Here is a 27,230-nt window from a genome sequence, read left to right on the forward strand (position 1 = left end):
AGTGGTTAGTTCCAAGAAGAATCCCAAGAAGACGCACGGCGGCAGGACGACGAGAAAAAAGAAGCTAGTTATTGTTGAAGTGTTTCTTGAATTCATCTCTCATTCTCCCAAGTTCGACTCCAAGTATTGTCCCAGTGTGTTAAGTTATTGTTGTCAGAGAATCAGGGACCGCTACTAGTTGCTACTGTTGTTCGAGCCCCGGGTGTTTTTTAGTGAATTCCAAGTTTGCCGCAGCTTTTAGGATTTCTCCTCCATTCATGCTCATCCTTGTCCTTAACAATTTCTTCTCAATATCAATATCACCATCGCATCATCTCATTAAATCTCATGATACTCTCTCTTTGCTCCCTTAAAATGATCATATTACGAAGAAGACGAAGAAAATGAAAGCACGACGTTCGTTATTGTTATTCCTAGTTCGACAGCTCCCTTTACGGTCAGCGTTACGGCCATCTTGTGAAAGTGACAACATGCGAGTACTTAGTGAGAAGGATCACTTGGTGAAGTGGCACGTTTTAAAATGGATCAAACCAGCGCAGTGTTAACAAGCCATGTAAAGTTCAAATAAAGTGTCGCCAAATTGTTTTGACGCCCTAACCAGTCATTTCAACAGTACTAGGTTTTGTAATGGGAAGTCGGCATCATGCTGAAGAGCCTACCGCAAATACCTAGGCGTGACTCTGTGTCCAGTTGGAACTCTTCTCTCATAGGGCATCTGGTTGACTAGCCCAGTGTCCTCAGTGAACAAAGATCTTGATCAATCCCTGAACCCATGGTATTGTAATCAAGATGCCGTTTGGATTCGGGTCGATCTCGAGCTTTGCCAACAAGGCGGTCAGCGCTGCCACAAATGCAGCCAGTGAGGCAGCCAAGGTCGCAGAAAAGGCTGTGGATACTGCAGCTAAAGCAGCTGAAACTGCCACTGCTCAGGTGGCGGCTGTGGCTGGTGAGCCACCAGCTGCGGGGCAACCACCTGCTGCCCGACCGGTTGCTCCTGTGCAAAGAGCTGCTGCTCCCAGGCCGCAGGCACCTATGCAACAAGCACCACGGCCCCAGGCGCCACAAATGCAACAAGGTCCACAAATGCAATCTCCAGCTCCGCAACAGCAGGTGCAACCTCGTCCGCCCGTGCCACAGCAACAGCAGCAGCCACAACAGCAACAACAACAGCCTCCGATGCAAAGGCACACAACCCCGCCTCAACAAGCTCAAACACAACCCCAACCACAACAACCGCAGCAGCCACAACATCAACCATCACCGCCTCAGCAAATGCAACAGCAACAACAGCAACCCCCTCAACAGCAAATGCAGCAACAAACTCAACAACAGCAGCCCCAACAACAACAACCGCAACATGTTCCATCACCTCATCAATCCCAAAATATTACCCAAAATCAACCACACTCTGTGAATCAAGCTCCACCTCCCCAACAGTCCCAACATCATGCACAAAACCAACTGGAACAGCCTCAAACCAACCATGGTGGCCCTATGCCACATCAGGGTCCACCGAATCAACCAGGAGTGTCAGTGAGTGGTCCAATGGGAGGCCCAATGGGTCCTAACCAGGGCTCAATGGGTTCTAACCAAGGGCCTATGGGTCCTAACCAAGGCCCCATGGGTCCTAACCAGGGACATATGGGTCCCAACCAGGGCCCTATGGGTCCTAATCAGGGCCCCCCCGGGTCAGGTCCTCCATTTCCATCCAGTCCGGGACCACGTGGTCCTCGTGGGATGCGACCCCAGATGGGTCCCCGCGGTCCAATGGGCCCCAATGGCCCCATGGGCCCTGGTGGCTCAATAGGTCCTGGTGGTCCCATGGGTCCACGTGGTATGCGCCCCGGGGGCCCTAGAATGAGAGGTCCTCGGCCAGGCATGATGGGCCCGGGTTCAAGACCGGGATTGAGTCCCTCAGGCCTACTGCGGGGCCCACGGCCAATGGGCGGTCCTCCAGTTGATATGGGAGATTCCATGTCAGGTAAGCTCAACTTCATTGTTTGTAAAGTACTTTCCCTCTTTTGACTTGCTTTCATCATTTGTCATCTATTGACATACCATGGACTCCCTCCCCGCTACTTAAATATGCCATAACAAGGCTCCATGCCCACCTGACTGCCCCCAATGACAAATGACCGACTTCAAACTCAGGTGCCGAAGTCGTACTTCATATTCATCTTTTCACACACTTTTAGTAAGGTTGCGTGCTGTCTGGCCTAGTTACAGGGCATAATTTTGACGAGCTGTGAGCGAAGAGTTCGAACTAGTTTCTTTCAAGGACAGTCATGTCAGTTTTCCGTGCGACCATCACCTTGCTTCATTGGCCTTAATTGAAGTGAAGACTTGTCGCCGACGGAAAGTTGTCTTGGTACTTGGATTATTTCCTCGAGAAAACTTTTCATTGGCTCTTACTTTAAAGTTGCCTAGCGATGTGAACGACTTACTCGATGGTCTAAGAATGCCAAGCTCTTCGCGTTAGTCGTTCCCCAATAAATATGGTTTTGGGCTGGTTGCCCAAGTGCGTACCAACGAGCAAGTTTCTTCAAAAGAACCATAAATGCATTGACTGGCTCTATCCTCATACACCAAGAGAGATTGGTGACTATCTGTGGAGGGTATCTTGCAACAATGGAAACAATTGAGCTTCTTCTTCCATTCTAGTGGAACCACATAAAATGACAATGGACACAGAGGATCAAGCGCTTTTATCTGGTAAAACGGAAACTTTGAAAATGATTTTTTCCTAAATCTCATCCCTCCTCGCTATCCTCTCCAAAAGTGGATCTCGTCTAAGCACGTTAGTTTTGCACTTGGAAGCAAGTTTGATCATTAATTCATAATTCTCGCCAAGAGGAAGCCAGATAATGGCATTTGGAACATCTCATGGCATGGCTTGGCAAACGCGTTGCAAATGTCACTCCAAAAGCTTCCCAGCTAGTTGTGCATACGAAGGTGACATTTGACCGAATCTTTATATCGGGCGTTTCACGCCGAAACCAGTAGCAGGCAACAATTGCTACATCAACCCCATCATTACCGTGCTTTTAGATCCTAGAATTCGAGAGGGTAATACCCCGCAATTCTGAAGCACTTCACAATTCACTATTCTTTCTATGAACTACTGTAATATGGACGGAGATGCTTGGGTCCACAATTTTCATTTTAAAAGCGAATGAATGCAATGTGTTTTATTTCGGGTGAAACTGGCCCCAGATCATTGATTGCAATGACTTGTTCAGCTCGATCAGCTCGATCAAACGGCTGCATCAAATGTAATGTCCTGTCAAAGCAAGATAGGTAAAAGTGTACAATATGAATGAATGATTTAGCCCTCTTCTGGTAATCAACTACCACAAAAGAGCTAGCCCATTCATTCTGTGAAGATTTAAGTAGTAAGGTTTTTAAAGGGCATCACTTTTGATCTATTTGTTCGATTAAGATACAAATTGAAGCATGTAATTACAATGACCCGAGTTTAGCCTAACTTGTAGGAAAATGCAACACGTTCACTCGCTTTCAAAATGTCAATTCTAGACCCAAACATCCCTGTCTATATTCCAGTGGTTCATGTTCATTCCCGGCTCTCAAAAGATGGTCGTGGCAAGCTATTTCAATTACTCTCATACGAAAGCTCCCCAGCCTTCATAACCTGTCCCTCTGGCTCAACCACGAACTAAACTCTGAGACCAAAACCCAAGTTCCTCGATTCTAAATTAGACATGCAAATGAAGGGAGCAAGGCCTCTCTGAAGGTGGTATTTGGCTACTTCTTTGGTCAGGCTTAAAGCTTTTGGAACACTTGGAACCAAAAGTTGTAAACAGAGCACTCTCGAGCGGGCGAGCTAAATAAATTGTGCTCATTTGTCACTCGCCAGAGGAAAACTTGAAAATGGAAATTTTTGCTTGTGCCGCACGCATGAATGAGAAAAGCCCTTGAGTGGTTGGATAAGCGAGAACTTGGCTTAATGAGCTACAAAATGGAACAACATGAAACGAAACATCGCCATCACATAACTAACTAAAACTCCCGTAACGATTCACCTACAAGCATTACTCTGAAGACAAACAAGGATTTCAAGTCAAGGTGTCAAGTCTCAGCCATGTTCTGACCAACCTGGAACCTTGGTCCCACAAAAAGCCTTTGGCCTCGAAAACCAAGTCCGAAGTGATGAAGCTGATAAAGAAACCTCTCGCCCCTTTTTTACCATGCAGCTTTACAGAGACCTCAATCTGAGGGGCCGACTGTAGTTCTAGACCGATTTGAACTCAGATCAAGGAAACAGATTGACGTCTACAAACCTTCTAAGCCTTAGGTTTGGAGCCAAGACTTTGAAAATATGGAGAAGCTGACTTAACTGGGAATTGAAGGGAGAACTTCGAGCCAAGAAGCAATGGTGACCGTTTGAGTGAACCAACATTCAGCATCCACTAACGGCGGTTTTTTCGTCCTCTTTGATCGTTAATGTTCCATAAGGTGATTAGTAGGAAATGTTACAAAGGAGAGTCCTCTCTAGAGAGGTGGTCCTTGACAAGATTTGTGGGAAGAAACTCCATTTAGATTACACGTGGCATTGGCTGTATATAAATGGCAAGTTGACTTGGATAATTGAATCCCACCAACTGGTATCATTAAGGAGACGAAACACATTTAAACGGGGATCTCTTTAACAGGCTATGTGAACAAGACTTTTGATAGTGGGAAATCGTAGTCCCTTCCTCCCAATAAATCTTGGCCAACATCTTTTTCATGATCTCAAACGGAGATTTTCGCACCTCGACCCAGTTCTAAACCAAAATCAAGTGCTAAAAAGCGGGGCATTTGAATAAAATGCGGTTCTTGGTGATTTTAAAATCAGATTCTGTCCTCGTCGTGGTTAAGAACTTGAAAAAGGCTTATTGCACATTCTCGATTTCCAACATTTTCCAAACGTAAAGCAAAGGCGTGACGTTTGGCCTTACCCTTTAGACTACATCCTACAATCGGATCGATGGTCTGCTTTCTTCAATGCTCGCTTGAGTTGGCTCCAAGGCCTTCTTCCATACATGATCATCAATAAGTCAAGTTAGCTCGATTTCCTGACATTGATGGCGTGAATCAGAGAACTTGCATTATGCATGAACGAATGAACCATTCCAAATCAATGTGTTTCTCAATGAAGGCGCTGTCAGCACTGATGTGAGTTTTCAGCACTGACATCATCCATTAAGTTTCATCAAGCACACAAATGTTTCCCTCGTTTTCCTCTTTCTTACAAAGAGACTATGTTAGAAGAAAGTGACTTTCTTTTGATATTCTGAAATACATACATTCAAGGACCTTGCCAAAAAATTGCATGTGTCCAAACGCACTTCACACGAGTACGACCAAGTCACTACCAGATCAAAACGAACCATCACAATGTCCGCTCAGCACTTTTTGGAATCGGCATGGGGAACACGATGTATGGAATCAGCTTTCGCTTTCCTTATTTACCACATGGATGGTTGTGATTGAATGAATATAGGATGGATGAAATAACAATGAATTGAGCCATGACCAGGCTACTACTTCATGTTCTTCTATAATCAGAACGTGTTCAACAGAAGCAATTTATGCATTATTTGGTAGATAGTAGATTGTTATCCTCGACTTAGCTTTGACATTCAAGACTCGCATTTTGAAATGCGTCAGATATCATGGATTGATGTTTTGAATTATTGGAAAGTAGTTGTTTTAATTTGCATTGATTATTTTTTACGATCCCCGGGGAACTTAATGGTATTCATAACCAAAGATTGGTTATAAAACCGTGGTAATAAAAAGAGGCAACCAAGTTTACTTTTCGCTAAAAATTTAGAGCCGATAATCGAAAAACCATTATCATATATGGAAGATAATGTGATTGATGCCCAAAAAAACCCTTTCCATCAGTCATTTTTCCACTAACTCCACAACAGTACAGAAATTAGATCAAGACCGATGGTATTAGGTTCTGACATTGTCTCCTCAGAGTTGCATTATTACGCCCGAACAAACCAACTTTCATTCGAAATAGGTCGAAAACTTGAATCTCTTTGGCGTTTCTCACATCCAAAAACGACAACATGCACGAGTGAGAATTGTTGACGCAAGATTTACTCTATTCCAATATTCAGCGCTCTCCACGAAATGGCGCATTTCTACTTAAATCAAAACATGACCAACCGACCTCAAATTCGTCGGATTGGCCCTCCTGATTCAGCCGTATATTATAATTTGGACAAAGATATCAGTGAGCATCATCCTGTTTACAAACCATGTTGTGATGACATTGTTCGTTGCTCCTTCTTAGTATTACTAATTAAGGTGGGACAGATGAACCTGTTCCAATTACTTTTAGATGGATTGTTCCAAAAGCGCCATTGACGAGAGAGGGAGAGTGAGCCAACTGCTCCATTTTAGTGGGCGGTGTGGTCTCAAATTGAAAGAATGAGAGGCCTCCCTTCTCATCACATTCAGGATGATGATTTCTCCGGAGAAATGAAGGAAAACCAGGAACATTTATCTCGATTTCGAGCTGAGCCATTGAAGTAGGAAGCTTAAATGAAATGCACGCCTTCTTTGTGCCCTTTTCACCGATGAGCAACCTGGATCTTTCCATCATTGGACCCACTCTCAATTATTAATGGAACCCTTCTTGGGCCAGCACTCGAGTTTGCTAACAAATTATGGAACTCTGAGTACAAGGAAGCCAGGTAATCATATTCCGGAGCACCAAACCGATTTGTCACATATTCTCGTGAAAACACTTTCAAGAGTCTTGTACGTATTTGTTTCTTCTTGTTGTTAGGTTATAGATATGCAAGCCACTACTACTGCTGACCTTTCTTTGGAAGTCTCTTAATCGTAGTCACACAATAGTATTGATCGACAGATTGCTTTGATAATAAACACGGCTATGGGTGCTTGAGAAGGGTATTATGTATGTCAAAATATTCGGAAGACACTTTTCGGCGTCTTCTCGAAATGAAAGTGCTATAATATAAGACAACATGCATGCTTCAGCATTAAACCCTCGAAGAACAGAGCATTTTGAATTAGAGACCCTCCGGTCCATTTTTTGCCCAAGCTATATACTACGTAAGTCCACATTTGTGTTATATGGACAAACTTGACAAGCGAGGAGAGCGACGAAAGGAAAGAATCAGCTGACTCTTGAGTTGAGCCAGAACGTTCAAGTTCCCAAGCATGGCATTGGTTCACATGCATTATTGTGGAGTACGCTTTACTACGGCACAACACCATTTGAGGACAACAAACGAGACGCAAGAAGGGGCCCGGTGAACACTTGAAATGTATACGCCTTAGTCAAACAATGGCCCTTGATCATCAGGCAGAGGATCTTTCATCATGGCCAGCATTGCCAATCCTCAAAGGCCAAATTACACGATGCGCTCGCTGTCTTAGCTCGTTTTCTCCTATCATGGCGGATGGCCAATGGTCTGGAATAACAAAAACAAATCCAAAAGCAACGACCACACGAGATCGTTCCACGTGTCCAGCCACTATCGAGAGTCGGTTTACAACCTTGTTGCGTACATATATTATCATTTAGATAGTAAAGCAAACATACACCAGGAACATGTTTCTCGCAACGGTCCCAACTTTTCAGGAGACACCAACTTCCTGGATTCCGAGTCTCTCGTCAAGGAAACGCGGGAAGGCAAGTCCTTTTCACTGGACCAATCTGCCAGGGAGGTTTGTGAAAAGTGACCCTGAATGCTTCGTTGAATAATCTGAAAACGACCTCGTTTTGTGTATACTATGGGACTGGGTCGTCTCGGGGGAGCCCTCTCGTCCGGTCCCTCTTTGTCCGTACTGTCGCTATCTGTTCACGGTAGTCGTGGATCCATTGTGGATCTTTGTAGCACCATGTACAGCAGCTTGTGGTGGAGCTTCTTTGGAGGAACATGGAGATGATGCTGATACAGCATATTTGCATGCTTTTCCGGATGCCCTTGATTACCTCCACATATAGGCAACAACATAAACAACATTAGTCTTGCTCGTAGAGCAAACTCGCTCCTCGCAGACGAGATAGTCACGGTTTATTAATGAAGCTATTTCACCGATACTTGTTGTATACGGTATGAACACTACTACGACGTAGATCTGTTCATTTCGGTACACGTGTTGAACAGACTGATAAATAAAGGGGAACCACTTCCGATTCGTAGATCCATTTATCAAGCACTATGGGTGCGAAGTTTATCCATTAATTCACAAGTACGCTCTAACTTGAAAATCATTACCCTTCATCTGGAGCAGATACTATTCATGAGCCCCCCTGGTCCGTGAACTCCAGAAGCGATCTACATAGTTGAAACGCATTCCACACGTTTTCTCACAACTTTGGAGCTGCCACAAGCAAAAATGACACTCGATATTGGGAGGAAGCTACACCATCCCATATATTTTCGGTCGTTAAAGGTAGGCACATGCTAAATATTAGGTCCTCTTGGCTAGTCACCAGAACGAGACCGTCATGCTACCTTCATTGCAGGCCAAATCTTTTGATACTGGAACAATGTTACGTCTTAAGGTCTCTCTACCTTAATGGGTGTTTCTCTCCCCCTCTTAATTTCCCGTGCTCCATTTTATCTTTATTTGCCTCCAAGTCCACCTGGTTTGGAAAACCTTTTCTCTTCCTGGCCTTTTTGGTTATTGGTGCGGACCTGCTATAAAGCAATACAAATGTCTTTCTTCAGTAACTAACTAGTTGAGGCAAGGACCTCTTCCAGGCATTCGGTGAGTGAAAACAATTGGACCTCTAAAGAGGTCGTTTCACACCTTACGCACCAAGCGAATCCTAAACCTTCGTCGTTAAATGATGATCAGATGATTATCCAAAGGGACATGCACGATATCGTGTGACGAGCTGTGAAAAAAAAACACGGAACTGCAGACTGAATGGAGTAAAAGTGAAGGCCCTTTTGGAGAAAAGCTGGCGGCAGGTCCGATCACAGCTGGTCAAACGCAAATAGACAGCCCCAGTCAACACCACAGAAGACAATCTAGCCCCTCAATTATTGGTCATACAGCCTCGCTTGAGCGAGCCGAGCCCAACCAAGCGGGAAGGCCCGCAACCAAATTTCTATCCGGGGCGATGCACCCACCAAACTTCCGGTACTTTGTACTATACAGTGCACACCCTACTGTTACTATACCTACAAACAGTACAATCCATGACATGGAGGATATTTCGAAGATGGAAGCAATCGACATCTCTGGCACTTGGAAACACTAACACATCATGGTAAACAAAGTTCCTAATAACTTTGCCGCACATTGTACGCTTGCCAAGACACCCATATCCAGGTTAGGAAAGAGAGAGAGAGAGAGAGAGAGAGAGAGAGAGAGAGAGAGAGAGAGAGAGAGAGAGAGAGAGGTAGGTAGGCAGACAGGCTGAGTTGTCGAGTGCTGCTTCGATGTCATTGATGTCTATTTGCCTTCAAGGTGTTGATTACAAAGAGCATGTAAACACACGTTTGAGCAATGGGAGGGGGAGCAGGAAGGATCCGCGATCCATGGACTCCAGACTACGTATTTGTTGCTGAATACTTGATATACATACTCTCCTAATAACGGACACACGGTGGGAGGTAGAAATAAGACTATGCTATTGCCGTGGAGTACTTGTGCTCGAGGGGCTCTTCTGATGGGTTTGTTTGCTTGTTTGGTGCTTAAATTATAGATTCTGCTGACTTGCTTCATTGTTACACTCCACCGCCTTGTACAAAAAAACTTGGGTCCAAAAGATCATTACCAAGCTTGGCATGTTGTAACGTACCTTGAAAGGTGGTCGTCCAAGTCCTCCGGACAGTAAATCCCCCTCTTGGCGAACCAAATCCTTTGAAGGACGCCTAATCTCTTCCATAACAACAACCTCGTGAAATGCCAGATTGGCTGTATCCAAATCCAGGCTAACCTCGACTTGTGCTTTTCCCCCTCTTTGTCTTGACTTGGTGGTCTTGAACCAGATCAGCAAAAAGCCATTTTAAGACGTTTGTTTTTCTTCAAAGGGACGGAAGTGAGAAAATAGATATCATTAAGGGGATGCGGAGTCTCGGAAACCCAGGAATAACCCCTTCCTCCCCTAATCAAAACAGCCTTTGACTTCAGATGGGGAAGGGATATGAAACATTTTCGGATGCAAGTAGTGCGCCCACCTTCTATTTGATTCATAATCATGCGCATGAAAAACAAAGTCTGCACGTCCCTAGGTATATGGCAATAGCCAGAATGGAGTACACTTCAAGGTCAGGTTGACTATCCCTGTCAAAGAAGGCCGTCGTAGTGCTCTTCCCTTTCCCCCGTTTCTCTTTACTTGGAGCAGCAGTAGTTCTTTAATGTCGTGAGTGGCCGGGCCGCACGGACGGCCGACCGGCCGGCCGGCCTTTTTCCTCGATGGCCTTCCTTCGCTCGGGCTGACTGGTTGAATTGGTGAATGTTATTGCTTATAGCCGAAGATTTGGGACCTTCGCCTAAGGAAAAGCAAGATCGAGAACCACTTTTGTCTACGTCTACGCTGTCTTTCTGTGTCCATGTAAACGACTCTTTTCGTGCAATGAGAAAATGTAGGGACACCCACCAATCCACTCACCCACCCACACGTACGAGGAACGAGGAATGAAGCATAATCATCGAACGTGTTGTTGGTCGATTGCTGAGAATGGGAAGGCGCTTCCCGTTGAACAAGGTCGGGCCTGCCAATTTGATAAATCACCTGCCAATTAAATACTCCTTAGTATCTGTGAGAGGAAGCCTAAGCGGTAGGTGTAATAAAATTAGGCGTTTTTATTAGGGGAATGCGATCCCTTTAGACTGCAATTTCCTTCTATTTCTTCCAGTTCTTCTCCTACTCTCAAGGATCTTTTCGTTTTTTTGTGATTGTTTGGTTCCCAAGGGTCCATCACAAATTGGCCAAAATTCTCTCCAAACCCTCATGATCAATATCGCGGTCTGATTGAGAGTGCCGAAAAGTTTTCCAGAAAATGCTCTTTGTGGCCTGGTACGCTTCAAAAGAGTTTGAAATTGACTCGATACGTAATATCTAGAAAATTTGTTTCCAATGCAGTGACTCTTTGGGCAAGATGTCAAACGAAAAGGAGGAAAATGTTTCGTATATAAAAACAAATGCATTTCCGAGCATATGGGTCGCTAACTCGTTCTATGAAGGCCCTCTTAGCCAGGTCTTGCAAGGGAGAAAGGTCTTTTCCACAATCTGTAGTACGTGAATGGAAAAGACGAAACCCACTCACCCATCCGGAGACGACTAACCAACACGCAAGCAAATGTATTCCGTGTTTCAAGTTATGGTGCCTTAAAGCGGTTTCTTCTTCTCTTAACTTTTGTTGCAAGGTCCACGGTGGAAAAGAAGCCTTGGGAGCGAGCCAAAAACACTTGGGTGAAGAATCTCTCAGAGGTGCCATTCGCCATGGACCTTTGCACTTCCCTGACGAATTGAATTGCTTCCCATATCAATGAGATTGGATTGCGATTAGAGGGATTGGTCTTCTTATTTTTTCCCACTTCTTTCTCTTGCAGTCCTTCAATTAGAACTACTGTAGTTTTGTGGTTGAACTCTTTCCCCTTTCTTCAAATCAAATTGCAAAAGGGATTGCTCAATAGGGCTCTCAAGTTACTTTTGTCCGAGAATAAATAGGCTGTATTCTGTCGAAAAGTCGAAAATTGTTTCGAAACTGGTCTTTATGCGCTTCAAGCTCAAAATATGAATAAGCTTTTTGAGAGGAGGGAAACATTGTGTTCATCGGGGACAATCCGGAAATAAATGAACTAATGCTGGTTGGTTCGCTTTGGGATGACAAATAGCTTGGCAAATTGCGCTCTTCACATCAAGGTGCGTTGAAGAATCACGTCTGCCCAAAGACTCTTGAGCATGCTCCGGAAAGCTTTCCAATTTTGACTTAAGTGTGTGGGCTTTTTGCCAATGCCAAAACTCTTCAACAAAGTTAGGCTTTGTATCTAAACTTGGGAGGTGAAAGTCCCAAGAGGGCCAACCCAGTCTTCTCGTCTATTTTCAAAACAATTATACAGAACCCGAAAGCTAGACAACTTCCACGTTCTTTTTGCCACGATCCTCTAAGTATGAATTTGAACCAATCCAGGTTCGCCATTTCCTCTCAGAGAGTTGGAAAACACATCTGGGTCATGTTAGCATTTTATGACGATTTTATGGGGCCCATAAGATGCAAGTGAGGCTTCGAAAACACGGGCATTTGTTATCCAGGCCAGAGAAAAATGGTTTCCACCTTAACCTCTTGGCAAGGAACCACCATCCTCCGAGGTTTTAGATCCAAGTTCTGATTTTCATCCTTTTTTGAACGAGTCAGAAGGAGCCAATGAAGCGAAGGTGTTCCAGATAGTAACGGATGATCCTGGTGACTCTAGAATACAATACAAGACGTAATTGTTTTATGCCGATGGACGAGAATACCGTTCTATTGTTATTTTCTCCAGAACATCTACATATGCATTTTATGCGCAGACAAGGATCTGGTATGGAGATCAGTTTACTCCCGAAGAAGGTTCGGACGGGTCAGAGACCAAATGGTAGACGAACTTTTCGTTGGTTTGGACATTTTTGTATGTACTATTTCATTTCTTTTGATTGTTGCCCATCCATGTATTTTGTGTAGCACACTACTATCATTATTGGAGACCACGATATAACTAGTTCGACTTATTGATTCGTTCCAAACCTCTTATCTGAAAGACCCATAATTTGATTCCAAGAGGTCCGAGTGCAATTCGAGAGAACTATGTGCAGTGCAAGTGACTGTGATTACGTCTAAGTCCCTACTTCTTGGAACACTAATAAGCTTACGAATTGCACTGTTCCGCCAGATTGGACCATTCTTGCGAAATGTCACGGTCCCACTTTCCCAGATTTGGGTCCGATCTGGCCCAATTTATTTGAGTCCCAGAAAAACACAGAAGTGCAAAGACAATAAAAGTCTGCTCCAATTCAAGACGTGAGGACATTGCATCTTCACTTTGGATTGATATATATGAGTAGAAAGTGCGTAAAAAGTGAACCTTTCCTTAATGTTCCATCGTGGTGCCTTTTATGGGATCTCGCGATCCAGAAAAGTTTCCTAACGTTTTGCACGGCGGGAAATGGCTGGAGAGCTTCAACAAAAAACGAGAACAATGACGCTCGCTTTTGCTACATTGTCACACACTCGTAGTGTTCCTAGGGATCCAAATTGGAGTTGGGTTCACGCCCAATCCGTTTTGAAAAGACTTCAAATCAGTGTTTACAAGTCCTGTGGTCTCCATTGTGGCATGGTGCGTGTGTTTCTCGCATCAGGGCTTCATTGTGGGCGCCTACATGATGGGGACGGTATCCCCTTACTACGTGTGCCCTGGGTTCCATGGAACAGATATCTGTTCGCAAGTCAGTGAGGTGAATGAGAATTATACGGCCGGCTCTTCTTCCTCCCTCTTCTTCTATGTGGGTGGGTGTCCCTCTTCCCCAGTGTCCCTGCTCTGTTCCCTGTTCTGTTCTCTGTTCCATCGTTTGGTGCAGAGGATGATGACGACGAAGTGAAGGAAATAGCCTTTTGGCCTTGAAAGATGAAAGGCCAAGTGAAAGGAAATCACATCACAACCTCATTCAATGGAAAACAGAAAACTGATGGGTCACTGCTCAATTCATGGACCGTACATGGTGTATGAAAGACAGACACAAATACGGCCAATGGATTTGCAGCTCACCGCTGAGATATGGGAAAATAACCCATTACTTCATTATCCATGAGCTCGACTCTTTTACTAGAACATTGTCAGAAACCCATTTTACTTTGATGCTTATTAATAGACGAACACAAAAAATAATATTTTCGGAGAGGCTGGCCAATGCCCTTAAACTGCTTGATTTTCACATCAATTTTATCTCCTGACCGACGTCAAGAATGCCAAACTATGTCAAGGTAACCCAAAAAAGGTGTATGTTGAGGCAAGGTTATTTTTCTAAATAATATTCTGATCAAAATCTTTGAGCTTTGTTGGTTCTAACTGACTTCCAAGTTTTCTCATAAAAAGAAAACCCTTTCAAAGCTCTCACGATTGATTGGTCAAGACAAGCCAAAATTGGAAATGCTCTCCGCAACAACCCCGAGTTATTTTGAAACCCAGGAGATGAAATAGTTCCCAAAAAGGGAAATATTCCTCTGTCCTAACCTCTATGGTCTTGTGTTTAGGGAAGATGACCCCGAGGTCTCAGGGATGCTTAGCCGAACCATCCTTTATCGTCAAGAATCTTTGTTGCCCGAACCTCTGCCTTTCTCTTTGAACGGGAGCCAAAGTTGCGTTATAAGCACAAATCTTCCTCAAATTGGGAACCAAAAGGGATTCCACTTTTACCAAGTCCCTACTACGCAGCTCAGTACAATCCAGCTTACTTACTTTGTGCAGAGAGAAGAGCGAGAGAAAGAGAGACGTTAGGCTAGTTGGTACTGCTGAGGAGTACAGTATGTGCGTGTGCGTGTGTGTGCCCTTGTTGAGTATTGGCTTTTATGACCTTCGCTCTTTTCCATATACACCATATACTTGGTACAAAGAGTGTTTATTTTCATCAGGATGCTAATGAAAGATCTGAGTAGAGCGGGCTCATCCGTCCCCTCTCTCTCTTTTTTGTTTCTCTTCGTCTGAAGGAAACACTGAAGGAAAACCAAATGGGGTTCCACTAGCCTGTACGAGTCTGAGGGGCGCTCCAAGGACGATTATCCATTGGTTGAAATTGTCCCCAAGGCACTGGACTAAACTCCCTGTAGATCTGTCTTCATGAAAGAGGCATTTCTTGTTCGAGAGCGTGGTAGTGGCATGGCGCACATGGCACATTGTTGAAAAGGACCTCAATCCTTTCATGATGGATCGCCAAGAGAATGGAACAAGCGGGGACATGACATCGATAGGAAATGTCACCTCTGTCTCACTTTCGGAAGGCTGGACTGGCCCAGAGATCCGCTCACTAGTGCGTGTATGACCCCGTCTACTTTATATAGTTCCACTTGGCTGGATGTATGGGAACAATATCTTTATCACATCCACGTACGAGCAAGATCCTTCTTGTCATCTCTCACAACTCAGAATACTAGTAGACACGAAAGGATATGTTGAACAAATTTCCATGGGAGAGGGGAAAGGGGCCAATGCATTTTGTGAAAACCATCCAAGCATCCATCGGCTTGAATTCGATTCTGAGGAGATGGTTGGTGCCGAGTTTTGGTTAGATACGCGAAACTAGTAAATGCCAAAGGCTTTTCTCCTGGAAACCCTTGTTTCTCCGTTCAATTCTTGTGGAAGCGTCTCGTATGCTCACCGGAGCCCGTGGTACGTGCAAAGGATCCTTAAGTTTCCATAACGGAGCGGACGGATTCTGTCGGAATAAATTCCCAATGAAGTCCTCATACCATTTTCTCCTCATTGAAACATATCAGAATGAGACCAATCGACACGGAAAGTGCACCCATCGACCGGATGGATCACAAAAGAGGTAAAAACAACTAAAATCTGACTTGCGAACGTTATTCCATGGACTGCTTGTGACCTTGAAGGCCAATAGCTTCTGCTGCAATATGCACAAGGCCATAAGACACGCCCGTGTAATCATCTTTGGTTTTCCAAGTAAACATCATTTTCTCGCAGCTTGCCAACATTCAGTCGCTGGTTATCGAGACTTGCCAACTCATGGGCTTTAGTGGCCCAAGCTACTCCTATCCTCATACTCTACTCTCTCCTTCTCTTTCGATCCTCAACGGGAAAAAAAGCTTGCGCCCCCCCCCTTCTCTTTCTACTCCTACTCTCCCAAAACCAAAAGATGCCTGGCTGCAGAGGAGACAATGTTCAGTGATGCCAAGTGCCCTTAGCCGAGCAGTTACGGTCCTCCTTGTCTATAATGCTTCATAATGGATCAGCAGCCATTGGTCGGAATGTTTTCAACGCCTTCGTGACTTGGATCATGCCCATTAGATCAATAAAGCTGAGGTTTGGGTGGAGATTTTTTTTCATTTTCAGCTGCCAATCTGAAACTGGTGACCCTTAATGGGAAGAAGATCACGCAAACAGGGCATTCATTTTGTTGGGGGCCAAGACTATGTATATAGACAATTGGAGTTGAAAGGGTCGGGAATCTGCCAATAATAGGAAGAAGGAAGAAGAGAAGGGATTAGGGAACCATCAGAGCCGAGAGAAAATGAAAGTGTCAATAATGTATGATTCCATTTTCCAAATTGAGAAATTCTCAGGACTGAGAGAAAGAGCAAGGGGTAAGGAGAAGGAGGAGGCTGTCTTTTCAGCCATCTGGAACCGCCATAATTAAACATTCCCGAATTTGGCTCACAGCCTTGAGCTGATCTTCAACGGAATATCCTAGGGTCATGTCTTCAAGTTTTAAACTGTTCCTCCCCGGCGGAAACATGGCCCAAACAGATCGTAAACCAGAATTGAGACTCTGGATCTGTTATGTATTTTGCCCGCTCTTCAGCTCTTTCATCTCAGACTTATTCTTCAGGATGACAGTGATAAATTGGGTAAAAGCTACATAGTGAAACGGAAGAAGCGCAAGCTGAGAAGAGAGAATAGTATCATCTGGCAAAACAACAACAACAACAAAACTCACTCTCCGAACTTGAAGCTGCTTTGGAGGAGGCTTCGAGCAAAAATGTCGAATATGAACCGCGAGCCCCTCAGATCCATTTCAGGTTTGTTTTCATGATCTCGACGTCTTTCTCTTGGCGAATTGCGAGCCTATGCACGCTCCTGCCTTCGGGCCAAACTCTTTGTCAAAGAAGTTCCCCAAAGAGCGACGAAGTTTTATTGTAGCCAGATGTCCTACTTCTCGAGATTGTTCAAGAGGCCACATGGAAGTGGTGGGAGAAAACTTGAAATCCTGAACACGGGAAGGTGACCATTTCGGGCCTCCACGAAAATGTCTGGCACAGTCATATATGTCGGCAGCCCTCACCTAGCAAGTCTTTCCTAAATGCATACACTTGTTGATTTAAGAGGCTTGCATTTCTTAGATATTCTTCGCGGGTGTTCGTTCCACTTGAATAAATTAGGGATCCCCACTGCGCTATCTGATCCGCAATTCAGTTCCAATTGGCCAGGCTGTCTTCATTTTTCACAAGGTCTGTGCGTTTTGCCACCAAATCTACGGATGGAACATGCGCACCATTTGAGAAAGAAAAGTCTCCTCATACCCGTACATTTTGAAATGAGTTAACCTCGATGACTTGTCATTGCTTTGGGCAAGTTGCACTCTAAAGAACGTACATCAAACTGGCCATGAATCACATTTTATGAGATACGATATGTTCCTTCGTCTTGCTTGTTCTATTACCCGGAGTTTCTGCTCGGCCTGACTTCTCTTTGAATTTTGGTTCTTGGTTCCACCAAAAACTACTGCAGTGTTCTTGTCGCATATAATGTATATATATATATATTTTGTCTTGTGCGGGTGGTCTGCTCCAGATACCAAGACTTGCTCAAGAAACAGATGACAGAGGAGAAGAAGTTTGGGGGGATTGAGCTTATTTGAACGAAAAGAACTCACCCTCATGGTCTTAAAAGATCTTGGAGTGCTTTTGAGATGTGCCATGAACAAGCCCGGGATATAATTTGAGCACAGCTATTGAGAAGTCTCTGTCTTTATGAGAGACATCAGTGTCTTAGTAGTAAATCAAATCTGGGGACCAACCACGAAACTTTTGGGCTCGTTCCTTTCGAGAGCTAATAAAAAAGATTCCTCACAAGATACAAAAAAAACAGGATACAAACAGCAGACTCAAAAGAGTGGCTTAACCTTCACTGGCATGTTTCTACAAGCCATAAAGCACCAAAAAATAGTGCAGCTTCAGTGGTAGAATTTTGCAAAAGAAATTGTTCTTGCTCAAAGTGTTCCACGAACCAACTTTTTTTATTTTACTTTGATCTGATTAAGCGAACTTGAAACTCGACCTTTGATCAAATGTATTTCGCACTTTTTCTTGTGTTCTCCTCAAGTGTTAATCAAAAGCATTTTCTCCCGGTTAAAAGACACATTTAGACTTAAGTAAGCCAAGCTTCAACTTCAGATCTCATGAGCAGACATATGAAAGGAGATCTTCATTCATAAAAAGCCCGCTATCAGCGAAATGTCGCCCCAAAAGAAAAAAAAACAAAAGTTCAAAGTCATGATACGTATTCTCCGAGGGCAAGTTCAGCCGGATTTGTCAAAACAGGTACAAGGAACACCTTTTCGAAAGCTGCTTGGGTAAACAAAAGCTGATCTTTCAATGCTCACACTTTTTTTACAGTTTGATTCTACGCATCTGAGCGAGCTTCCCGAGCATTTGTCGGAGAGTGCCATCTTGTTGGCAAGCCTTTGCGCTTAACTTGGCTGCTTCTCACTGGAAAAGGAAGTCCCTCGAGTCAAACTAAACGTATGTCTAGAATGCAAAGAAGAAGTGGCACTTTTTTGCCAAGAGCTCTCCTATCTAATTTCTCGCTTCTTTGCCCTCAATACAAAAGTGGCTTTTTAATTCAGGCTCAGCTCACATTGGGCTTTGAAACACACATACCATTAACAATACGCCAACCATCCAAGGCACTATCTCCTCTCAGGGGGGTCATTTTATCTATCTAAATCTTATTCAGGCGCGAAAGTGGGATAATCCTCTAAAAGGTAGAGGGCTCGAGCATTCAGTGCGGATAATAACCATTGCGAGATATCTGCAAGTATGAAGCTCGACTGAAAATCCAGAATGGTATCGCGTGAGCTTATGTTTGGCACAAGCCATGGTAATGGATCCCTTTTGGGGGTGAGTGACGAGAGATTATGGAAGATGAGCAAGTCGTCTTCTTGCAATTTTCCAAAGAGTTGCAAAAAGTACGAGAAAGTATTGAGAAATGGCAAGGCAAGCAAGCTCACTTTGGACAACAAGCAACCCAATTGGATGATTAATTTGATTGGACGTGCCAAAGTTTTGGTCGGGAGGGCAAGCACAGCTGACTTAGCCTTTCAAGTTTGCTCCCTGGCATAAATTTATGAGATCTCCATTCAACTTTGAGGGATCTAAATATAACGAGATCTGACATCACCGAGGGGGAATTTCGGATGAACACTTTAAGATAGAAAATCGCTATGATATAAGGGGTTTGAAAACAAAAAGATTTTGCAAAGCAATTCCTCGTCCCTGTGATCACCAGTAGTCAAAAATCTCCGCCGAACATGGGCTATTGAGGATCCAAGTCGTTCTAAGGTTAAAAAAAGTCAATTGCTAGATTGTTTAATGCCTAAGCCAAATAGAGCGGGAAGATTTACAAAATTAAAAAAAAAACATCAAAAGCTGGCCGACGGCAAGCAGCAAAAAAGGAAGCATCGTATACATAGATTCAGAATATTGTTTTGGAGGCTTTTGACAAAAAGCACCAACAAAAGAATGTTGGTTCCACCTGAGCTCTGACAAAGCCCTTCTAACGAATCCTCGACTTCAGAGTCAGCTCCTCGCTTCCAATGAAAATTTGCCAAATGTCATGGTAACCTTTCAAGTCAAACCAAATCGAACTCACCTTTCTTCTACATAGTTCGGGAATCGGAGGAGATCCCTTTACATAGAATGAAAGGTTCATAACCGTGTGCAAAAAGAGGCCAGCTTGACCTTTAACCATCTGTCGTTTCATTACTTCTAGGTGGCCCTCTCCTGAATCAGAACGGACCGCCGGGCTCGGAATTCGGACCCCCCAATTCCATGGGCCCACTTCAAATGGGCCTTCCTCCTCATTCCATGTCAGATGTTCCTGGTGATAATAGTAGTAGCAGCATGGGGTTCCCTCAGGGCATGTCGTCTCAACCCAACCAATCCGGCATGAATCCCAATCAACAGTGAGTATCCATCCAAGTCAAAGACAGGTTCTATTCAAGCTCAATCCAAGAGGGTGAATGGAAACAGACTCACTCAGAGAGTCTACATAGTTGTAGTAGTTTCTAGCCTGAGGTATTTTTTGCGAGAGAGAGATACTTCCTCTCAAGAGATCCCATCCCATAACACAATTGAGCTTGAGAGTAGATAAAAGGGGGATAGACTTGCCTAGAATTCCGAGTTCCGTATCTTCCATAGGGACAAGGAATGCTCCATGTGCAGTACTTGTGTACTTACCTCAAACGCACGATGCTAAAGTAGAGATGATCGATAATAGGCGAACAAAATGGAAAGAGACCTCTTCGTGCACGTCGGTCTACGCAAAAGACAAAGTACTTTTTTACACAACAATCTGCAGTATTTGAATGAAATCGGATCCCTCTCTGAGAAACCCTGTGGCATGACGTAACCACACAACCTTCATTTGTTCCAAGTTCCATTATAAGGGATGTGGGACGAATCCCAGGAACAAAACTTGCTACCAAGTCCAACTCTACTGTAGCCTCGTACGTAGGGTATCTAACGCAACATTACGCTTGAGTGGGTTAATTTTGTAGAAAGTTGAGAAGGCCGGCTGTTTACAAGCCAGCCACAAAAACAAGCTTCATCATTTTCATTCAAGACGGCTTCGTCCCAGGTAAGAGGGAACCGTTCCATTTGGTCCCCAATCTGGCTACTGATAGAATCAAAGCTCAGCCAAGAGGGAGGAAGGACCCCTGGAAGTGAGGGGAGGGAGAAAATGACTTTGTCGCTCTTTTATGAATGTTGGGAATGCAAGCTAAACGATCCGTTGATCCACACTGGTGTCTGGCCTTCTCAACGCTCTCAGTCTTTGAGAGATAAGCAGAAAGAGAGAGAGGAGAGAGAGGACCAGGGAGCCGATGAAAAAAAAAGGAAGCGGAGGAGGCCTATCAAAGACAATCCAACTGTCTCAAGGCCCTTTTCTGGTCCATCTGGGGAGGCTCGGTCCTTTAGGTCTTCTGATCATTGTTGTTGGCCGCCTCATCTATAATTCACACGCAGACGACGCAAATGGGACTGCTCTTCCGCCCTGGTTCTCTCTCTGTGGGTGTGCCTCTCTTTGAATATTGGAGTGACATCTTTAGAGTGCAAGCTGGACCAGCAAGAAAGATGGGATGGGGCCAAATGTCTAGGATTGGAGTTCCTGGTTGAAGTCATGGCTTGAGGCTTCAATCCTGATGAGGTGACAGATGACTCGTGAGCATGGCATTGTGAAGACTTATTTTCACTACAGCATACAGCTTGCATTGTTTTGTTCACATTTCGTCGCAAAGTTATGCATATATGTCCTATGAGGAAAAGGAAAATCCAAATGATTTGAATATCAATGCTTTTCCTGCTCTGTGGCATGTACTTTTCTATCCTCGTCTTTGAAAGGAGGCTTTCGCCCCAAGCTACTTAAAAGAAAATATCGGCCACTCGTGGGCCCCGAATCGCTCAAAATCGTAGACCTTTACAGTTCTTGTTCCTTTTTTCCTACCTGACCGATATATCTGACAAGGTGAAACGATAAGATTGGAATCTCTTTGAAACGAAGTTTAACCGAGGATATAAAATCTCCCTGCATGAAGCCAGCACACTTGCCAAATATCTGAAGGCCGCATGCCACTCATAAGGTTTGCTCAGGGTCGCTAATAGCATTTTCCTTGTACTTTGGCCTTTTCATCCACCCACGAACGTACTTATTAATGTACCTGCGTTTGTTTGTTTGTTCAGGAGTCACATGGCAGCTGTATCCATCTGATTATGGGCATCCCAATGAAGAGATGTTCCCGCTCCGTTATCACAACCATCATTAATTCTAACATAACGTTTGTGATTGATAGCAGGTTCACCGGTTTAAGATGTTAAACCAGGCACTCATGTTAAGATTTAAACACCACAAAGCAACTTAAATTCGGCTAGCCAGGGATCGAACCTAGGGTAGCATTATAGAAACCGGCCCCTCTCTCAATGCACTGAGGCTACTAACCTGATTGAGAAAACCATCGATGGAAAAATAATGGATTTTTATCAAAATGGTATTTCAAGCGGACCAAATTGTTTAAAAAAAGGCAAGAAATATGGACAAGGCCTATTATTACCACCTTACCATAAAATGAAGATATTGAAGGAGATAACTGGACTCATAACCTTAATGAAAATAGTCAAGGACAAGGAAAAATTCTGCATTGTGACGTTGAAAGGAAATGCAAGAGGGTTAACTAAATCCCGTTTTTTGCCAAAGTCTAGACTTTTCAAGGGTTCAAATGAACATTTGAGTATCGGAAAGTCAGCATTTGTCAATTGATTCTCGACGCCATAGTTTGCAGATTTTCCCCATCCTAATTATCATGATACTCCTTTGTAAATTAAAGGTGAGGAGGTAAAGAATAAAGATCTTCGAAGGCACAAAAATAGAACGATCAAATGATTGTTTTTTTATTTATTAGAAGCTGTCCTGTCGCACGATATCATGCTTTTGTGACACTACAGGTTACCAATAATATTGTGGATATTATTAATAGAAAGCCTACCGTAGATGAAATTTAGAGAGGGATTAAAGAAAACGTGCACTTAATCACAACGGAATGTTTTTGATTACAAAAATTTGAATTGAGACATGTGACCCTGATGTAAGGTGGAAAGGTGTCTTCATTCAGCAATACAAATACCCATCCGTGATGATTACGATTTATGTACATCGGTAGACAAGCTTTCAATATATCAATCATGCATCAAAGAGAGGAATATTGGTTTTGAATTATCGAAAATTGTTCATTTTCTGTGGGAAAATGCATGTTGGCACAATGTTCTGGTCAAGGCAACCCTGTTCTCAAAATGGATTGGATGAGTGGGGAAAAGGCAATTTCAAAATGTGGGAGATGATCCAAAGTTTTCTCCCACAAGGAAAACAAAGAACTTTAAAAGGTCTTTGAATTGAAGTTAGCCCAGCGAAAGAATGTTTATTGGTTCCATCAGAGAGATCCCTCCCCCCCACACACAAAGAGTTTGGAGTATCGGGTGACTTTCTTCTATATTTTACCTCCCTCTTTTCTTTCAGGGGACCCATGAACAGTGATACCAATCTTGTTGGAAACTCAGGTGCTAATAACCCTCATATCAATGATGTAAGTATTCACTTTCAACTTATATTCAAGCCCACACAAAAGGAAGCCTTTGAAGTCACCCGTTTGAAGGCTCTGAGCCTGACATCATGTTAATGGCCAATTCGACATTGCAGACCTTTCCAGACTAAAGAGAACAAGGTCAAGGCAGCTCCCAAGAGCCGAACTCGGGCTTGGTATTACCCCAACTTTCCCAACCAATTAATGTCCAGAGCAGCATCGACTTTGACCAGTTGAAGTTACATCCCGCATTAAGTATATTAACACTGACTCACCGGTTTCAGATGTCTTCTGGCGAAATGCTACCCCCACATTCCACGAACTCCGGCCCACTCCCAGATCATCAGCAACACCCATCTTTTAACGACCATCCTCAAAATGGGGTCATGAAGCTGTCCTTGCCTCCCCTCGTAAGTACAAAATGCATCGCAATTGTTTGGGTTTGTTTTTGTGTAAGCTTTTGATCCTCCGTCATTTTCTCGCGTTAATTCTGAAAACAAAACAGGCAGCTGGTTCGATCAATGTCCGTTGCATGGATTTTCAAGATCTTGTCTTGTATCCAGAATTCAGCATCAGATATTCCATTCTACCCCGTTTTCGAATGATCTTGATTTCGATTTTGTGTGTGACCAATCTGAATTCAGCATCGTTTCAGTTACTCTTATATGACCTCCTACGAAAATTGCATTTTGCTTGCAAAACATCCTGTTCAATTTAGGTGCAAGATTTGGCAAACTTACTTCTTCCGGACATGAAATACATAAGGTTCAAACTGAAGGCCCAGTTTGAAAAGCATAATGTGATATGTTTCAGACAAATTATTCAACCCCCCATCCCCCTCCCCCCTTCTCAATTGAAGAAAACCCCAAAGCAAAAATTGTTTTGGGGGGGATGATATAAAGAAGCTAGAAAGTAATTGTTCGTTTCAAAGTAGTCGACCTGAAGTAGTGAAAAGAAAACAAATTGGGACGTTCAGAGGCATTTGAAGCCATTTTGCATTGCAGAAGGGACCTCGCCCACAACCTTTTAGTTTAAGACCCAACATGAACCGCCCTGGAGGCGGACCTCGATCCCCGCGGTTGCGAGGCCCTCGCCCAAGTGGGCCTGGGCCTTCCTCGGCAAGCCGCGGGCCTCGTCTAGACCGTCCCAGTTTGGCTCAGGGTTCCGAGTCTCAAGACTGCCATCTCAAGGGACCAGATGGAAACCCTGGCCTGTCCACCTCTCCCACCTTTCCCAAACAGCTGATGGGACAATCAACCTTTGACAGTGGATCCAAAAGCCACAACAACCCAATCATCAACATCAACAACAACCGTAGTGAAAACAAATTCCACAACACATCCAATAATAACTCTCCCTTGGTAATTATCTAGATGTTGTGCAACCCCTCGTTAGTGTTCGATGATAGTTTAGTGAAAGTCTCTGCACTTTCTCTGGAGAAACTTGATATAGAGTTGCCTGCAACACTTTCCATTCTCACAATTAGCCTCACACTAGCTGGTGTACTCCGTAGATATTCACTAACCAACAGGAAGACTTGTCTTTCAATCATAGAAATGCATGTACATACAATAAACACAAGTGTGATATCTAAACAATACAGACAGGAGCCTTAGCCAAAATGTAATCATCAATGGTTGGGCTCAATCCCGGGGAATATGTGCCAATTGAGCAGCCGTGCAAAACCCCAAACATGTGGATGGGAACCTTTGTTCGGTTGTCACCAGATGGATGATCCTGCCTGCCTTTCATTGAACAAGAGATTTCGCCCATACTTACACAAATAACAGAATGGCCTGGTTCACAACTTGCAAGCCGTCATCTCTTTGTGATCATCCGTCATACAACGGCCGAGGACAGCGTGACGAAATTTATTTATTTTTGTCTTTGCAACTGCATTGCGCACGTGCAGTGGTGCTAGTTGGATGCGTTATTCTAGCGTAATCGTGTTCATGTCAGTGTTATGCATTGTTGTCAGCATCGAGAATCCCATCTCAAGAGATCTGCTTCTAAAATGCACTTGACGAGATTTCGTTGGCCACATTAATTGTCCTTTTGTTCTCTCTGTTGCATTGCCTGACTTTTCATACACGTGTAGTTGAAAATTAGTGCATGGAACACACATCTGTGGAACAAGTAAGACTTTAAACCCTCTGGTCATAATGAAGTGAGTGGAACCAATGATGAATATTTGCCGAAAGGAAATCCATGGTAGCAAAGATTCCTTTCTTCCGATTCCATGACCTTGGAAGTTTTCTCTTGTTCTGAGACCCGGAGAAGAGTTAGACGGGTTAGAATATTATTGGATCAGAAATGAGGTGGGCTTGGCCTCATTGAATCGGAAAAGATTTCTCTGTTCTCTTGATAAAGACAACCCGACGGCGGTGAGACCATGTGAGCCCCACTCGAAACCCCATTCAACGGTTCTATGGTAGACTACCACTTCACGGTTCTCAAATAGTCAATATGTTCAGAGGTCAGCAACAGATCTACACACTACTTGGGCTTGGACCATGGGAGAATTCCCTGGGTTTGTCCGAGCTGAACCCACTAAGCGGCATTTATTCGTCGTCATTGACGTGTCTATGTATTAATGGTTTACGATTTTTCTCTCTTTCAGGACCTTGATTCCTCTTTCCCTCCCCTCTCCTCTTCCAATATGGACCTTTTCCCCCTTTTCGATGCTCAACTCCCTCCTTTCTCCTCGTCGTCATCTCTACTGCCAATGCTGAATTCATCGTTGCCACCATTCGATAATAGCCTTCCAACGGATCCGTTCCCTCCAAGTGAGTATCAGCGTAGAGCCTCGCTCCCGAATGGACCGTATTCGCCTGTTGTGTCCAGAAATCGTAGAATGTCACATCAGCCACCACCTCATATTGAGATTAGTACACAAGACCCTAGTGCGAGCCATCCAGGTGGGTCTTCTTGGGCTCCAATAAATCAGCCGCATCCCTCCCCGCTCTCCGGGAGTCGGAGTCCGGAGGTGTCGCTCAAGAAGATGAAGAGCCTGGAGGATGAGTATGACAAGATCAAATTGGAACTTCTCTCGGGCCTGGACCGGGATGAAGAGCTGTTTAGTCCTTGTGGACCCGAGATAGTTCCACCTCTTCAGAGGGATCAAGCACATACCTCCACTCGACGGAATAGCGCCTCCATTGGACACACTGAAGCTTCCACTTCAAAGTCAAAGAGATCCAAGGACAATCTCGAGTCGATTTTTGGGGAAAGTTTCGATGAGTGTGGCGATGGGGACTGGGATGGGGAAGACGAAAACGAGGACACCGATGAACGATCTGCATCGCACAAGCACTATCACAAAATCGGAAATCGCCCAACAAGACACCAGTCCAGTCAGGGTGACTCGAGCCCGGATCTCCCGGCTCCACGGCACCGCCGAGTGCGCGGCGACCCAGTAGATCATAGTCACACAAAAACATTATTGAGAGATGCTGATGCTGATGTCCCTGTCGTCGTTGTTGATGATAATGATGTTGGCATTGAATATGATCCATCTGAATGGCAGCATGCACGATCAAACGCTAATATTAATGCTAGTCGAGTAGATTCGCTCAAAAGTGGTGTTGGTGTCCTGTCCCAGCTTCCCTCCTCTACTGCTCATGTGAAGGCTCTTCCGCATCTCGAGGATGAACCTTTCCCGGTGTCGGTTTCGCCCCAACTTGACCTCCCCACCGGGTCCCGGACCGCCCACACGAGTAGCTCAGCGGCTCGCTTGGACTCGTTTTCGGGACCGGTCAAAGAGCGAAGATCCTCGATGGCAGCAGGAGAGGTGTATACCATTCCTGAGATGCCGGAAGAGGAGGCGGGCAGTCCCACCACCGGTGATGGGGTCTCATGTAGGCGCAACCGGAGAGGTAAGGACCCATCAATATAACAACACCATTCGACAACTTTCAAACTCTAACTGGTACAACTAATTGATGTGCGTTCAAGAATTTGGATGGTACAACGGACTTCCACGATGGTTTCTTCTTCACACACAAGCATAGACAAACGCTGATAAGCAACAGAAACATCACGCAATAACACTTCAACACTCATTCCCGACACACATACACATTTGCACAGAGCCCCAACACCATTTTGCACAACTCGCTCAAGTTATGTGGCGCATTTTTTCTCGTTCTAACTTCCA

The 27,230-nt window shown here is 44.3% G+C and overlaps 2 protein-coding genes across 2 annotated transcripts in view; one reads left to right on the plus strand and one right to left on the minus strand.

The window, feature by feature from the left end:
• LOC131886966 (Na(+)/citrate cotransporter-like) overlaps positions 1–11,597 on the minus strand; it is a 28,749-nt gene extending 17,152 nt beyond the window's left edge. The window contains exon 1 of the mRNA XM_059235447.1: positions 11,280–11,597. Coding sequence (XP_059091430.1) covers positions 11,280–11,283 — 4 coding nt within the window. The 5' untranslated portion in view covers positions 11,284–11,597. The remainder of the gene's footprint in view (positions 1–11,279) is intronic.
• Positions 7–27,230, plus strand: part of LOC131886961 (uncharacterized) — a 68,127-nt gene continuing 40,903 nt past the window's right edge. The window contains exons 1-6 of the mRNA XM_059235438.1: positions 7–1,981; positions 19,717–19,909; positions 23,011–23,077; positions 23,359–23,484; positions 24,079–24,435; positions 25,695–25,860. Coding sequence (XP_059091421.1) covers positions 790–1,981; positions 19,717–19,909; positions 23,011–23,077; positions 23,359–23,484; positions 24,079–24,435; positions 25,695–25,860 — 2,101 coding nt within the window. The 5' untranslated portion in view covers positions 7–789. The remainder of the gene's footprint in view (positions 1,982–19,716; positions 19,910–23,010; positions 23,078–23,358; positions 23,485–24,078; positions 24,436–25,694; positions 25,861–27,230) is intronic.

This window comes from Tigriopus californicus, chromosome 9, assembly GCF_007210705.1.
Source record: "Tigriopus californicus strain San Diego chromosome 9, Tcal_SD_v2.1, whole genome shotgun sequence".
In the NCBI taxonomy this organism is placed as follows: domain Eukaryota; kingdom Metazoa; phylum Arthropoda; class Copepoda; order Harpacticoida; family Harpacticidae; genus Tigriopus; species Tigriopus californicus.